The sequence below is a fragment of the Colias croceus genome, chromosome 16, assembly GCF_905220415.1.
Source record: "Colias croceus chromosome 16, ilColCroc2.1".
In the NCBI taxonomy this organism is placed as follows: Eukaryota; Metazoa; Arthropoda; class Insecta; order Lepidoptera; family Pieridae; genus Colias; species Colias croceus.
The window spans coordinates 5,043,974-5,061,805 of record NC_059552.1 but is presented as its reverse complement, the minus strand read 5'-3'; the positions used below and the strand labels follow the sequence as shown (position 1 = coordinate 5,061,805).

The window sequence follows — 17,832 nt, the reverse complement described above, 5'->3', positions numbered from 1 at the left end:
ATATTTTAACTGTATTAATTTCGAACGGTCTCAATCAAACACGACTAATAATTATTTATAATACTCAATAGATTTAGCAGTTGAATTCACATGTCGTGTGAATTTATTTTAGTGGCAACATTCTCGTTAAGCGCGTAGTTTGGCGTTACGTTAGTAGGGTTAATAAATTTTCATGTTCCAATGTGTACATGTGGTTTGTATTTTATGTATTTTGTTTGAAAATCGAATGCTGTATCAGAAAAGCCTTTAAATGTTTGTATTATAAAATACGTGCATCATGTGTACATTTCTCAATAATTATAAGATTCGGACGTATGTATTGAAATTATAATTTGATTCAGGAAATTAAATACATACACAATAATACAGCTGTTTATAACTATTATTTACAATTATTATTTTATACAAATTATTGATATGCTTTGTTAAGATTACACGATGTTTTGTACGTATGGATACTCGTCATAATCTACAGATAAAATTGTATTGATTGTAGGTACTTATCATATCTTATTGTAGAATTCGATTTTTTTATAAATACAATAATTTTTTATGTAATATGATAATTGGCAGGTAAATACGATTGAGTGCTTTTATAAAAACTTTAATTTTTAAGGGTAAGTGCACACGGTACGGGATAATAGGCCACGTGGAAGTTAGAAATCAGTTTTCATTATTTAGCGCGTTATAAACGACTGGTCTGAAATGTAACGTGTACTTACCCTTAAATAACAAAATGGTCTTCCTATAATTAACGAAAATTTAAGCATTGTTAGAAATGTTCTTTCTTTGGCACAATATAGCTCAATCGAATTTCAGTTAAGTCATCGTTTATTCAGTAGAGTGGCTGACGTCGTTAAATTAATTAAGTAAGCTTAAATGGGGTTGAGTTTCTTAGATTAAAATCAATGTAAGAAAAAGTTGTGAGAAATTTGGTTATTTATTATTTCAGTATCCATTATAGAGGGTAGTTTAATGAACTACATAATGTACAAAATTAAACACAATTTACTATTGTCGCAAATTAACAATGTACACATTAAATTGACATAGAATTAACTACTCGACTAAACTTATCATCTTGAATCTTGGATATAATGTTTATGAAGTACTAGTGGGCTAAAATTATTTAAAATATGTATTAAAGTGGGTAGTATAAGGATGGAAAGCGAGGCTTGAACGGCGGGGGCACCACGCGATTCGACAGTCGGTAGCCAGTTGTTGTCACGGACGGACTGCTCTATTACGTTTTGCATCGTATCTATAAAAATAAATGTAATTTAAAATAATAAATAAAATTGAAAACCGTGAACAAATTGTTTTATTTCAACGATACAAAAATATTTATTGCCCATACTACAACCATAAAAATTGCCATATTTAAAATGTTACGTTTGCATCAAGAATGTACATGAAACGATGTATAGAGAAAGGAAAGGCTTTTACTTTATAACCAAGTATTAAATACTCATACAAGATTAAATAAAACTACAATCACTTACCATAAGTAGTAACATCTGGCGTATAAAACTTTTGCTCAGCGGGTTGTAAAGCTACCACGTAATCTAAAAAGAAATGCAGTTATTAAAGTTGGATCAAATTTTAATGTTCAAAGGAATGTGTGTATTTCAGAAAGTTGGTTTTTAATTTAATTGCATAACAAAATATTAAAGCTTTTACGATATTTTTATGTCCTATAAGAAATGAAGAGTAATATACTAAAAAATAAAATTAAGGGATTTCAATATTACTTTCTTATAGATACATAAATTTCGTTATTCATTTCAGTTAAATGTCTTTTAGACGCTTAACTTTTAGTGGCTTCCACATAATTTGTGTGCATTAAAATGCATTCAACTTCCAGGATTCTGCGCTCAGTATTAAGAAAGACACGTGTCTCGAATAATAATTTCAACGTCTTATAGAAGAGTTTTACGGATAAAGAATTCCGAGCATATCTAGTGTTTATATTCGAGATTTAGGTGTAGTATTATAATATTTGATTTACATTAACAATCGGTGATTGTATTTTATAGTAACAAAGGTTATACTGGCTTAGAGAATTCAATTATCTAAGAATGTCGATGAAACTACCATGTTCGATGAGCAATGAGCGTTGTGAGAAACTGTATGATGTTCGCTAAACTGAAGTTCAGACTAAGTTGTCCTATTGAATTAGCTTCTCGTGAATTGTTGTGTAGTGAATTTATACAATAGAATGTATGTAACATTCGCAGCATCTGTTTCTCTGCCGACTAATTACTCTATTCAAATAGGTATAAAAATGTTTAGGTATTTAGTAAATTAAAAGCCTCTATCTCGTCTAATAATATAAGTTGGTTAAACAATTCAAAACAACAACAGTTATTTATATTACAACAAGTTGTATTACAACTTGATTTTCAACTTAGTTTCTAAATTTTGTATGAAATAGTTTGACCTACAATAATTTAAGCACCGATCTCTGTTTTAGATAATCACGAGTACCTAGTCCAATTATCAAGGATTAATGTTTGTAAAATTAATTATTAATGTGGAAATATAAAGTTTTTTGAAACACGAATATGAGATCACGTCCAGCCTTATAAAATGTTCCAGCTAAGACGTATACTGTATAAAAGATAAGATTTCTGCAAAGAACGATCGGTGCGAGGATCTCTTTGCGAATGTTTCTGTGTAAATACGAACAGTTGTGTAAATACGCGTTTGTGACGTCATGCCTGGGGGCAACATATGTTTCGAAATATGATTTTGTTCTCGAAAGGGTATTTGAAGTATTTTATATGGGGTTATAATATAGACAGTACTAATAGTGCTGTTCACAATTTCATGTTATGGATTAAGATTGGTAGTTTTCAATCCACGTTGTTTATCTTGGGAATAATATCAGTGACAAATTACATTGTATGTACCCATAAGTAGGCGACCATATAAGTATGCAAAGTTGTCTTCATATAAGAATAATATATACATATGTAAAAACTGCCTGATTAATTAATTAAATATGACCTGAATGTAAAAATGTTACACGTAGTTTTACATATTTAAAACTTAAAACTGATTTTTTTTTTAATTTTGAGATTCGCTCTAGGGTCGTTACAGGTCAAGGTTGAGAATTTACATGTAAAAATAAAATATTAATTCTAGCTACTTGCTCGATTTAATATTTTTACGATTAAAAGTTACTGCCTTGATATGTGCTATTTGCTAACATTTTATTTTAATTGAAAGAGGATTACAGTTATTTATAATTATATATTATGTTTATATACAATATTGAGCCAAGATATAGAGAAGACTATACAGTAACGGTGAATTACTGTGAACAAAATAATAAAAAAAAACCTACGAGTGTCATTGTTTCTCATTGCGTAGACTGTGGCGTAGACCTTGTGTAGACCCATAAAAATGATTAGATTATTGAATAAATTATTTTTAATTTATACTTTTATAGCATAATATATAAACAGAATAAATAAGACATTTTCAAATAATAGAAAAAAAAACGATCACTTGGCTGGATTTGAAGCCGCGTTTTTTGCTGTATCGTGGCAAAATCGATTGCTGAGTTTTTCGGTTTTATTGTGAGGAGGAATTTCTTATATTATATTTTTTATATCACAGTCGGCAAATGAGCTGGCGGGTCGCCTGATGGTTAGCGCTGCTAACACCCGCATGGGTGCATACATTTGCTGATTTTGCCTTTCGCCTCTGCAAATGGATCGATTTCATAAGGTATGGGATAAAAAAAGGATTTTATGATAGGGAATAAAGGAAAGGACTAGATAAGAAATAGGATAATGGCTAGTATGACGCCTGAAGTAAATGTAAAATAATTATATACGGGACATTTCTCCGCAACTCGACGTCAAGCGCCTATTTTGCGTGAGAGAGGGAGGTGAAGGGAAACCAGCTAAAATTGAAACTGAGTTCCTCCATGAAATAAAGTAAATGCACTTACGTGGTTGAGTTGTCAACTCAGTTGTTGTCGGGGGCGGAGTAGTAGTGGTGGTTGTAGTGGTTGTTGTCGTCGTTGTCGTCGTCGTTGTGGTGGTGATTTTTATTTCTAAAACATATGATTAAAATTATAGCCTTTGTTAATATGATGACATTTTGAAGAGCCATAATTGATGGGCTTGGAATGGAATAATACGATAATATAGAATGGTATAAAGTGTGTAGATTCTGAAGATAAGTTACTGTTTAATCAGATCTAATTATTATTATAAAGAAAACAGTAAAATATATTTTTTTTCTTAAAAGACTTTTATTTTACTCTCTTATGTGAAATTTTACATTTTAATACCAACCTAGACATGGTTCGTTTTCATAATCGTTATAAAAATATTTTATTTAGTCATTTAAAATCTTTTTACAAATCTTTAAACATCATAATATTATATGATAATTTTGACAATTGTTCACAAAATACATTTCTTTGATTTATACGAATCTAGCCTTTTTACAAATTACAATACACGCGACAGTTTAAATAAAATTCCAGCTTACACAATCAGTTCTAGGTGTAGTCACTTACCATAAAGTCTCAGAGTCCCATCTGCTTTTCCAATCGTATTCGTTGAAACACAAGTATATGTACCCGTATCTTCTGTATAGAAGTTTGCGATTGTCAATATTGTCTTCACTTGATACGTCGACATTCTTATTTCGTTGATTTCATGTTTACCTCTATAAAAATAATATATGTTATCACAAAATAAGAAAAATAGTTTGGAAAATCCAAAAGTGCACGCCTCATAATGTCATCCTTTACAATAAAATTGATTATTTATAAAGAGTACACTATAAATATAAAAAAGAAATAAAATAAAACAGTTGGAAAAGTAAAGAAAGCGGTACCGTAATAATTGAGCTATTTTTCTTGTGGCCCCACCTAGATGTGAAACTGCGCAGGTTTAAGGGACTGACTACCAACTTATTTTTTTAAACCTTGGCTTATAGTATAAATAATCGAGTTTATAATGGTGAATTTTGAGTACACTATAAATATAAAAAAAAAATAAAGAATATATATAGATATACTAAAATTATAGAGAACAGTCGATATTTTTTTTTGTTTATTTAATAACAATTAAACCACATCGAATCAGACCCTGAAAAATGAAAGGGTTCTATTCCTGAGCATACTCAAGCGTAAGAGAAAAAAAAGACTCGATTAGTAAAGTATTTCGGTCGCTATCGTGTTAACAAGAAAATCCTCCGCACATACCGACACACGGACGTCCAAGACAGAACTTTTTTAAACTGTTTTTTAACTAGTTTAATTAACAAAAATGACATCAAAAATATCATGAATGTTAAAAATAGTGTTTTTTCTTAATATGTGTGTGTATGTATTATCTTACAAGTGCAATGTATGATACATAAAGACATTTTAAGTTTGAAAAATCAGATGTTTTGCGCGAAGTGACAGTAGTACCCACCTCAACGCTTCGCTTATGAGGCGTGCAATATTCTACTGGTTAAAAGTTAATTAAATGGGGTCAATTTATGAAGAATTATTAGATATGTGTAGAGTTGTATCTGAACCGTTAATAAATACATTTAGAAGGTCAACCATCCGTGAAAGATTTATGATGCAAATGTGATAGTATTTTTATCCTCAAACGTGAAAAGAAATATAAAAAGACATCATTTCACAATGCGCTTGTACTCTTGAGTTAAGAAGATTCATTCACATGTATAAGTTTCCGTTTTCACGCTGTCACTCGATTACACATACTTTGACTGTGTTAGCATCCTTTAACATATTGGAACGAAAGTGCTACGCATGTTTAACATGAAAATACGAAATCGGAATCGGCCGCGGCGCGGAAAGAATTGATTCAAACAAATAACCATTTCGAATACATAAAACGGGAATCGATAAATTCCAATCTCGTATTCAGTGCGATTGACAAACGTAGGTACTACGTGTTATAGTAAAACCACTCTCCTAAATAACCTCACTAAGATTTATAAAACCACCTAATAATAAATCTCTCCGGGCGAAACTCAATCTCATTTTCAAGAATTTCCTCCCTATCAGCGTTGAATGTTTCCTACAAACAAAGATATCGGAAATAAAATGCTCTTTCACAGTAGCAAGTAACCGATAGCGGAAGAGATTTTCAGTGACTTATCGTTAGTTGTGATTGTAGATTTGGAGTACGTTCAGCAAATAGCGTTCGGAACGGCTGTCAATCTCCACTTGTATTTCACAGTAAAACGCCGGAAAATTCAGCTTCGACAAGTTTCCAAAGTGTAAAATAAAATCCGGTGTGTAACGATCGTACATTCTTAATGGTCGTTGGTCAACTGATTCTTTGCTCGAATTTGTAGTTTCCCAGTTAGTGGACGCGATTATGGTGCGGTCGAAACTTATGTTCTTGCGCTTTCTTCTAGCATTTCCTAATACATTTTTCGACATTAGTGTTTTATAGATAGAAAATAATCTTATATTTGTATAAAAGTATATTAGTGAAATTAGGTTTAGTGTTTCCAAGCATAGGTAGTAAGTCGGATCAGTCAAAACATTTATTATTTTTACATATTTTTACTTGGAATATTGATAAAAAAATCGTAATTCGGTATGACGTTCACCTACAAAATTCACATCATTTTTATCCTTCATAATAAACAAGACATTGCCAGTAAATAAGTTATACGGAGCTTATGACCTACAAATTCGTATAAAATACGGACCATTAGCACTTACCCCGATAAAATCATCTCTTTTCCACTCTTGAGCCAATAGTTTATTGCATGTGGGTACGCTTCGACAATACATTCTAGCTTGGCTTGCGAACCCGTAGGTACTCCCATGACCTTTGTGGAAATTGCTATTGATGGCTCGACTGTGAACGAAATTTTATTATTAATAAAAGAAAAATAGGTAAATAACGAACATTTTAAGTGATCATAATTATTTCCACGTGCCGTGTGGTGCCGGTTTAAGTGCCGTGTGGTGCCGGTTTAAGTGCCGTGTGGTGCCGGTTTAAGAATAGCACCTCCCCATCTCTTCCCGTGGGTGTCGTAAGAGGCGACTAAGGGATACCTAACCGGGACGGGCAGCAGCGTTCCGAGACTTAACTCGACATTAACATCCACTGCGCTCGCCAACCCGCCTGCCAAGCGTGGCGAGTATGGCATCATACCCCTCATGATGAGTACACCCTCAACCAGGCCCCTAGTACCCGGCAGCCCCGCTATTCCTGGCTACGGTAGCGGCCATGGTAACGGCGGGGCAAGGGGTGCTAAGAATCACCGGATGAGATCCGGCTACCACTCCCGACGACCCCTGGCCCTGGTAACATATAATGCACGCACTTTGAGGACGGATGAAAAGATTGTTGAGCTGGAAGAGGAATTGAGCAAATTACGATGGGATGTCATAGGGTTATCTGAAGTCCGAAGACAGGGGGAGGACACGGTAACCTTGACGTCCGGAAATTTGTTCTTCTACCGGGAGGGCGACCAACAGTCTCAAGGTGGAATCGGGTTTATCGTTCACAAATCTCTCGTCAACAACATCGTAAGCATCGAGAGTGTGTCGAGCAGGGTAGCGTGCCTTATACTCAGAATATCTAAAAAATATTCGTTGAAGGTCATACAGGTTTACGCACCGACCTCTTCTCACTCCGATGAAGAAGTGGAAGTTATGTATGAGGACGTAAGTAGAGCCATACATACCTCGAAAACCCACTTCAATGTTGTGATGGGAGATTTCAACGCAAAGTTGGGTAAGAGAGGCGATGATGAGTTGAGAGTGGGGCAATTTGGATTTGGACAGCGCAACCCGAGGGGCCAGAGACTAGCTGACTTTCTGGAGAAGGAAGGCCTTTTTATGATGAACTCCTTCTTCCAGAAACCGACCCACAGGAAGTGGACCTGGCTCAGCCCCGACGGGAAGACAAAAAATGAGATAGACTTCATTATGACCACGAAAAGACAAATATTTAAAGATGTCTCCGTGATCCATAGAGTGAAAACCGGAAGCGATCACCGAATGGTACGAGGCATCTTGAATATTAATGTCAAACGTGAAAGATCACGTCTGATGAAGTCTACGCTCCGTCCTTCTCATGCGCAAATCCAAAACCCCGAGAGCTTTCAACTCGAACTCCAAAATCGCTTCGCTTGCCTCGACAGTAGCGTTTCTGTGGACGAACTAAATAACAGGCTGGTAGATACTATCCGCGCGGTTGGGTCACACTTTAAGACTCAGCGTAAAATAAGACCGCAAAAACTCTCAGACCAAACTCTCAAACTTATGGCAGACCGGCGCTCTATGCCACTGCACACATCTGAAGATGCTAAGTCATATAGGCAGCTCAATAGACAGATATCGAAATCTCTGCGACACGACATACGCTCCTTTAATACTGCAAGTATTGAGGAAGCGATTAAGCGAAACCAAGGCTCGAAAGTGTTTGCAAGAGATATGTCTATTGGGCAGAGCCAGCTGACAAAGCTGAAAACAGACCGTGGTGTAGTGGTGTCGGCCAAGTCAGAGGTATTGGGAGAGGTCGAGAGATTCTACCGGCAGCTTTACACCTCAGTTGCCAAGCCTGTTTCTAGTCCGGCGAAAGACCCAAGAGCCCGACTAACCCGACATTTCACCGAAGATATCCCGGACATCAGCCTGTACGAGATTAGGATGGCTCTGAAACAGCTTAAGAACAACAAGGCGCCGGGTGAGGATGGAATCACCTCTGAGCTTCTGAGAGCGGGTGGAAAACCAATCCTCAGAATGCTCCAGAGGCTATTTAATTCCGTCCTACTCGAGGGCACAACGCCTGAAGCATGGAGCAGGAGTGTGGTCGTTCTATTCTTCAAGAAGGGAGACAAGACCCTACTGAAGAACTACAGACCGATATCACTTCTGAGTCATGTTTATAAGCTGTTTTCAAGGGTTATCACGAATCGTCTCGAACGCAGGTTAGATGACTTCCAGCCTCCCGAACAAGCCGGTTTCCGTAAAGGCTTTAGCACCATAGACCACATCCATACGCTGCGGCAAATTATACAGAAAACCGAGGAGTATAATTTGCCATTATGCTTAGCGTTTGTGGACTATGAAAAAGCCTTCGATTCGATCGAGACCTGGGCCGTATTAAGGTCTCTTCAGCGGTGCCGCATTGACTATCGGTATATCGAAGTATTGAGAAATTTGTACGAACACGCCACCATGTCAGTCCGAGTACAAGAACAGTGTACAGGGGCGATTCCTTTGCAGCGCGGTGTCAGACAAGGAGACGTGATATCACCAAAACTTTTTACCGCTGCACTGGAAGATGCCTTTAAACTCCTAGAATGGAAAGGACTTGGCATCAATATCAATGGCGAGTACATCTCTCATCTTCGATTTGCCGACGACATCGTAGTCATGGCAGAATCCCTGGAAGACCTTAATGCAATGCTCGATGACCTCTACAGAGTTTCACAACAAGTGGGCCTTAGCATGAACATGGACAAGACGAAAATCATGTCAAATGTCCATGTAGTGCCCACTCCGGTCTCTGTTGGAAACTCTATTCTCGAAGTTGTTGACGAATATGTCTACCTCGGACAAACCGTCCAATTAGGCAGGTCCAACTTCGAGAAAGAGGTCACTCGTCGAATCCGACTCGGATGGGCAGCGTTCGGGAAGTTACATAACATCTTTTCATCCAAAATCCCTCAGTGCCTGAAGACAAAAGTCTTCGAGCAATGTGTGTTGCCGGTGATGACATACGGTACAGAAACGTGGTCTCTAACCCTGGGCCTTGTGCACAAACTCAGCGTCGCTCAACGTGCTATGGAAAGGGCTATGCTCGGAGTTTCCCTACGAGATCGAATCAGAAATGAGGAGATCCGTAGGAGAACCGGTGTCACCGACATAGCTCGCCGGATTAGCACGCTGAAGTGGCAATGGGCTGGGCACATAGCCCGCAGAACCGATGGCCGTTGGGGCAGAAAGGTTCTCGAATGGAGGCCACGTACTGGACGACGAAGCGTGGGACGACCACCCACAAGATGGACAGACGACCTCGTCCGAGTGGCAGGGAGCCGCTGGATTCAGGCCGCCGGTGACCGGGCGTGGTGGAAAACCCTGAGGGAGGCCTTTGTCCAGCAGTGGACGTCCCACGGCTGACACGAACGAATTATTTCCGTCCATTGAAAATATTCTCCTACTTTTATCTAAGCATTCTTTCGAAATTCTGTTAAGTCGTGTTAAAAGAACCTAATGATATTTGAATTTAGTTTTTCAAGAGTTGCGTAAATAAAAACCCAAAGAAAAAGAGTCGTAAAGGACAGAATAAATGTTTTAAAGTTTTGTCACGATACCTTCTCAGAAAATTATTTGCTCTTTACCAACCCTCGAAACTTTCTACCAGTATAAAAGCGATCGTAAAATCCACGAAAATGCAAGTCATATAACCTACACGAGAAATAGGATTCTGTCTCAGAAAACTCGAATTTATGGAAAAATATTAGGTACACTTTACTTATGCAAATAGACTGATTTATTTAACATTTTTTTTATTCATAAAATACTAAAATATCTTTATAAATTCTGAACTGAGTATTGGATTAGCAAATAATAAAAATATGAATAGAGAAAGCTCTATTATAGGTTAACATGAGGCTTTATTCTTATCTTTTAACGAATATTTACTAATAAATCTAGTAGAAAATATAATGTTTATACTTACAATTAACGCTTAACATAATTCTCTTACTAACAGATGGCGGCACGTCATTGGAAGCTATACAGAGATAAGCACCCATCTGTCTTCGCTCCACCTTGGTGAGGTTCAAAGACGGCCCCGTGTACATATCAACTGTGGCAGAATACATCATATTATTATAAAGGAAATATCTCTTTGTATATTATACTTGAGAGATTAAGTCGTCACTCACGATGAAGTGCAGATCAAATCGTAAAAGAATGTGGTCACAAGCAATTGAAATTCAAGTGCGAGTCGGATTATAAATTCGATCATGAATGAAATATACATAATTATATACCGAATAAAATTATAAATTTGGTAAAGGCGTAACATCATAAATCATTAGTCCTAACTAGAAATATATATAATATATAAAATATTGGATTTTTGCACCGCTTGCCTCGAATATAGGCACTATTACTCCACTAGTTTAAATTCTATCTAACATGAGAAAATACTATAATTGCTATCAAAGTTATATCTGCACTCGAAATAGTACAGGAATTAAGGAACAAATTCAGTCAATTAAAATATGTCCAAGCTCCTGTTTACGACCGCTGTGATACCCGGTTCATTAATTTATGATTCTAATCGCGTAATTTGAAGTTTGACCCTATAATTCATTGTCCTGGGGGACAGACAAAACAGTATTAATTTGTGTGTATTAATTAATTCAAGCTTGTTTATAATACAGAAATATTAATAATGTATACAACCGGGACTTTGAAAAATACATAATTGTAAAATTGAAAACAATATGTAGGTATAGAGAATCTAAATGTTTCTAAACATAAAATGAACTTAATGTTTATCTGAAACTTTTACTTTTTATATTTCCAATAATAAGAGCTCTAATAACAGCTTAATTAAATACTTTCGATTTGATAAATCTTTTAAAAATGTATTCTAATAAAAAATAAAAAAGTCTTTTTTGTGCAAGTTGAATGTTGATGTTTGAAAACTTTAATTAATTTAAGTAGAGGCTTTTACATCTTGTTAAGCTTCACACTTAGGAGATTGTAGAGAAAGAAATTAAAAAAATTAGGTAAATACTCAACAGCTGTAATTAAATTCTTGGGTATATTTAATGGAAATAGAAAGACAGACGCTCTTTGAGGAACAAAGAATTGTTGAAACACACTTTTAGAAAAATATTTAAAGTTTAGTTAAGTATGCTTTGCCTTTTAATACTTTTTAAATGTTAAAGAGTTTGGTTGATCTCTTGCTCTGTATAATTTTAATTTTATTTAAGCGGTAAAAATTATTTACACTTTGAATCCATTTTGAATGAGATAAATTATTAGAGTTAGAGGTAGAGAATTAGAGATATAGAGCTAATATCTTAATATATATAAATCTCGTGTCTTAATATATATAAATCTCGTGTCACAATGTTTGTCCTCAATGGACTCCTAAACCACTTAACCGATTATAATAAAATTCGCACACCATGTGCAGTTCGATCCAACTTGAGAGATAGGATAGGTTTTATCCCGGAAATCCCTCGGGAACGGGAACTATGCGGGTTTTTGTTTTAAAACGCGGGCGAAGCCGCGGGCGGAAAGCTAGTCTACCTGTATAGTTTTTACATAAAATTTATACTTGTTTCGTTTCTATTTTTCTAACTACGGAGTTCGTTATTTAATACCTGCCTACTACTTGCTAAGCTTCGTAATGAGACAAATCTTGGTGGGATTCATACGAAACGAAACAACGAAAAATAAGCCAAATATAAAAAATATTTATATTTTAATTAAATAATTATTATACATCTAAAAATATATATATAATTGTACAATCACTAATCTTTGCTACTATTAAATCTGTCCGTTTATGGTGGGTCAAAATCGATTCTAACAGAGTCAGTTACATTCGAACATACTAAGGGCTGATTTTTCAATCCTTGGTTAAAACTTATTCATCAAATAACGTATTAAACTACCATTTCAAAATGTATTATAATTGTCAGTATATGACAGTTTACAGGTGACATTTTAAAATGTTCGTGTAATACTTTATTGGACGAATAAATTTTAACTAAGGATTGAAAAATTGGTCCTTAATTAAACATACAGGTGAAGCTAATATAAACGGGGCTAATAAAAAATAAGATTATATTATAATCTATTTTTTTTTTCTCTTATACTCTATGTAAGATATTAAATGTAATTTAAAACGTGTATTTTTATCAAGTTCTAGAAATAAATAGCCGCTCATGGCTTAACCACAGAAAACTAGAAAAAGGTACGAGTGTATAAAATGCTTCTTACATTTATAGTAGCTGCAAAAAAATAATAAATTATGCGACAGTCTAGTACCGTAGTGCTCCAGAATCGAGAATCTACACGGCATCATAAATCTTTTGCGTCATGATAATATTTAAGTCATTTAATGCTTTATTATGAAAAGAATCTCTCTTTAACGTCATAAAGTGTAACATAGCGATTCTGATTGAAATATTACATTATGATGTGAGTTGTAAAAGTCCTAAGTGCCTCTAAATTATAAATAAGTGGAAATAAAATCACGGCATTATCTTCCATAAAATCATTACACAACACGGATTACAACTATAATTTATTCATTGTAATATTATTTTTCGACCGCGAACACCATTATACTTTTAAGCAATTGGAAAAAAAATATCTTATAAATAAAATAAATAAATAAAAATCTTTAGTTTTAAGATTACTTCTATGGCTGTAATATGACAAAGCGGAGTCACATGATTTTAAAGCCTTATGAGAAACTTGTGTTGTATAAAATGCTGTCATACCCATCTGCTAATACGTCGATAAATCATTGAGGAAATACTATAAAACGGCTAAGCTGCCTAATGTTACAATATTAATATATCTTGGTATGATTTATGTGTAATATAAATCTTGTACGAATAAAGTGTTTTTATTTTATGCATCACCAACATTTTCCTCAACAGTCACAGTTTCATTTGCACGATGCTAAAAGACTATTTCAGTCTTCTTCAACTGCTATTCTACAAATTTTTACGTTCATGATATTTATCTACTATTTATGAATATTGTAGCCGAAACTTATTTTTATACTTCATTAAATATACGTATCATATGATCAATAACGCAGACGGAAACAAAAAAAACTACGTGTGGCACTCGGGGACTGCCGCGGTAAAGCAATTGCATGCTATGCCTTCAAGCCACAGCTCCGCCCGTCGGAGTGGAGAACGTGAGGTTTTTTCGTTACGGAATTTCTCGATTCTGTCCCCGCGCTCAAGGCCCGCGATAGAAGCTATGCAATAGCTTAAAAAAATAACTAATAAACAAATTATACATGACACAGTGATTTTTGAGAAACGAGTCTAAATAAATTCCAAAAATAACGCCAACACTTGTCCCAAAACCTACTCCTACATGACAAAGTATACCTACGTACATTGTTTTTAATATATCAAAATACTAAGCTATTTTATATTAAATGTATATTTGGAATCTAATTTATTTCTTTGTTCAAAGGAAAATCAATTACGCTCGTAAATCAAGAACTCTGAAAGGCAATTATAGGGAAACATGCGATAATTGTTGAACATCACTCGTATCGTATACTTATACCAAAGAGCTTCTATTAACACTTAAATTCATTAGAACGATACTCGTATTTCATTAGCGAATAATAAAATATTAATGGCATTTTCATAGAAACGGCACGCATGAGTTTCCATGTATAATTTTGTAATTAACTCCCGAATCCTCTTTGTGTATGATCTATATATCAAACTTACTGTGTGTCGATTAGATGAGCATTATAGACTTTATTTCGTAGGAAATATTTAGCAAGTACCTACTTTTATATTAAATACACAAGCGATACCAATTACAATATAGTATTATCGTAACATATAATAATTATTCCTGTGATTAAATTAATTGCACTTAAGTTGGGATATCTAAATGCGGCTATATCTTATCGGATTAAGGAATTCAATTCTACACTTAGTAATTAGAATGGTTTTCAGACAGAAGATAGTGTATGTACGATTACCTAATCGTACAGACAATACATGTTCCCGGAATGCAATGCGTCGATGTTGCATATTTTATTATAATGTATTAATTATTATTTTACCACAAAATGTTAGTTCACATTCGGATCCCGCACCGGGCGGAGCTCCATCCTAGATCATCTCATCTCATCCCATTATAGTGAATTAATAATAAATATCTCTTTATCTCAATCTCATATCTTATAATTAACCCCAACCCCCGCCAACATTGGTCCTTCGAGCAAACGGTGAATTGCGGGACCGGGACAAAAAGTGTGCATAAAGTTTGTGCTGTGTTTGTGTGCGTGGTTCTGGTTTCCGTGATCACATCGCGACCTCGGTGCTTTGGAAAGGCACCACACATATCTTCACATCTCTACCCTGGTGTCTTGGGGGGACACCACACCTCAACCTCGGTGCTTTAGGAAGGCACCACACATCTTCATATCTCAACCTTGGTGCCCTGGAAAGGCATCGCATCTCTACACATCGACGGAATAATTCACATCTCGGCGCGGCGTAAGCGTAACTTGAAGCTAACCAAGTAAGGTTTCTTATATTTTATCTCTTATTTTCAAACATGTCGATGGAGGATATTTTAGCTACCCAAGAGCAATTAATAGATGCATTGGATAAGCTACATATAAACTTTAAAAAAGATGGAGCGGAGCGAAAGACTCCCGATTATATACGACGACGATTAGAAACGTTAGAACAATATTTTGTAGACTTCCACAACAACCATATGATACTTCTATCTTTCAACGATCACTCTCATGAGTATTTTGCATTCAATAGATATGATCAAATTAAGAAAAAATACAATAATATAAAGACAGCCTTACAGAATTATAAATCTTTAGAAAACCCTGAATTACAACCTCCAACCTTTCAAACCCCGTCAATCTCTAATGAATATCAAGAAAAACCTCCTAACAATATCTCCAATATAAATAAAACGGAAGAGCTTATGAAAAAACAAACAACTAATTTTAAGGCTTTTCTGCGAACTGTTTCAAACATAAATCTTGATCTTATATCGGAAAAGTGGGAATTTGAGGATATCCTAAAGTCCTTGCAAATCCGCTGGTCGGTAATTGATACCTTGCATTGGGAATTAGAAAATGAATTGAGCGGAACGAACGCTGAATATGAAGAACAATTTACTAATTATGAAAAACATTACTATAAGTTAAAAACAGATATCAATAAAAAGATGTATTCTCTATCTCATATAGAGAAATCAACCCCAAAAGTAGAGCTGCCTACATTCGAAGGAAATTACATGCAATGGGTTTCGTTTAAAGATCTATTTACAGAAACTATCCACAATAATCCGTCACTGTCGAATGCACAAAAGTTACAGTTTCTCAAGAGTAAAGTTAAGGGCGAGCCTGAAAAAATGATTCAACATCTCCAAATTAGCTCCGACAATTATCTCATATCTTGGAATATTCTCAGTCATCGTTATGATAATAAACGATTAATCTTTACATCTCATCTTAATAACCTCTTAAATATCCCTAATCTTCAATATCAGTCGTATCAACATATTAAACAGATTCATGATATTACATATGAGAGCATTAATGCAATTGAAAACCTTGGAATTAACGTGTCATCTTGGGACCCTTTTCTTGTTTGTATATTATCCCAGAAGTTAGACCCAGAGACATACAATGATTATATGCAATCCTTAAAGTCGCCCAGAGAGATACCTGTATTGCAAGACTTTTTACGGTATTTAGAAACTAAGTTTATGACGCTAGAGACCTCACGAAAAAAGCATGAAAGCTACACAATAAAAGCATTTGATCAACCATCCAATCAGCATACACATTTAAGAAACTATAATAATCAATCATCCTTTTCTAAAAGTTATAATTATAAATTTAAACAGAGTTTCAATAATCCATATTCTACAAATCATGCTATTTCGCAACGAACGTATTCCAGTAATGTTACAACAAATGTAAAACGCAAGCGGTGTCCGATGTGCAATTCTAGTGAACATCGCCTTTATACATGTCCGACGTTATTACAAATGCATCCTTATGAGCGAAGAAAAACGGTCGAAAACATGAAACTTTGCCTCAACTGCCTACATTACCATGAAGGAATGAAATGCTTTTCACGGATATTGTGTAAGCAATGTAATAAACATCATAATACCCTTTTACATGAATGTTTCACGTCACAAAATATGACACCGGAAGCGTCACGTTCGAGGTTCCACGTGCCTCGTTCGAAACCTTTACGCCCACAACAAGAAAATATGAACACATTAGTATCCACTCCAGGTGACCCCAGGGAAATACCTATTACTAGCTACTGCAATTATCAAGGTTCAAGCAGCAGATGGATCTCACCTTAACACGAGAGCGCTTCTAGATCAGGGCTCACAAATCTCAACTTTAAAAAATACCCCGTAAAAATGAATATATCAATGTAATCTTAATTTAAATAGCAATATCCAGTAGTTATGGGAAATGACCTTACTCTAAATCTTACTTTAAATCTATCTCAGGAAGACCTTTAAAGAAAATTTCGAAGAAAAATTAGGTGCGTCAAAATCTTAAATGTATCGCCTAATTTATGCAATTAGAAAACAAATTAATAAAACAACGTCAATTAGCACGCGATAATAAGCTATTCATATCAGAATACAAAGAACTCAGACATATGATACCCTGTGTGTCGCACGCCGACTTAAGGCCCAGTGGCCACCTACCGCGCACCTTACGCGCAGAGTCATCAACTACAGCCTTGCGAGTTGTGTTCGACGCATCCTCGAAAACTTTAAATGAATTAACCCTTAATGATCTTATGTTTAAAGTGCCTTATCTGCAACATGACCTTCAAATCCTAATTTTTAGATGGCGCCAATTTAAGTACGGGTTCACGGCGGAATTGATCTCAAATCCTACAAAGCGACAATTTTTGTCCGAAATATCGAAAATCTTTGATCCCTTTACAAGCTGAGATTACATAATAAAATAATGTGATGATTATAATTACCTTACAATGAAACGCTATAATCTATTTTTAAGCTATCACTGTTTACATTAAAACATTTAAACACAATGCGACGCTATAATG

The 17,832-nt window shown here is 35.1% G+C and overlaps 1 protein-coding gene across 1 annotated transcript in view; it reads right to left on the bottom strand.

Annotated features, from left to right (window-relative positions):
- Positions 1–709: 709 nt before the first annotated feature.
- Positions 710–17,832, bottom strand: part of LOC123698494 (protein amalgam-like) — a 70,368-nt gene continuing 53,245 nt past the window's right edge. Inside the window, exons 6-11 of the mRNA XM_045645140.1 lie at positions 10,698–10,826; positions 6,719–6,857; positions 4,538–4,689; positions 3,962–4,066; positions 1,503–1,565; positions 710–1,261 (exon numbers count right to left, since the gene is read on the bottom strand). Coding sequence (XP_045501096.1) covers positions 1,077–1,261; positions 1,503–1,565; positions 3,962–4,066; positions 4,538–4,689; positions 6,719–6,857; positions 10,698–10,826 — 773 coding nt within the window. The 3' untranslated portion in view covers positions 710–1,076. The remainder of the gene's footprint in view (positions 1,262–1,502; positions 1,566–3,961; positions 4,067–4,537; positions 4,690–6,718; positions 6,858–10,697; positions 10,827–17,832) is intronic.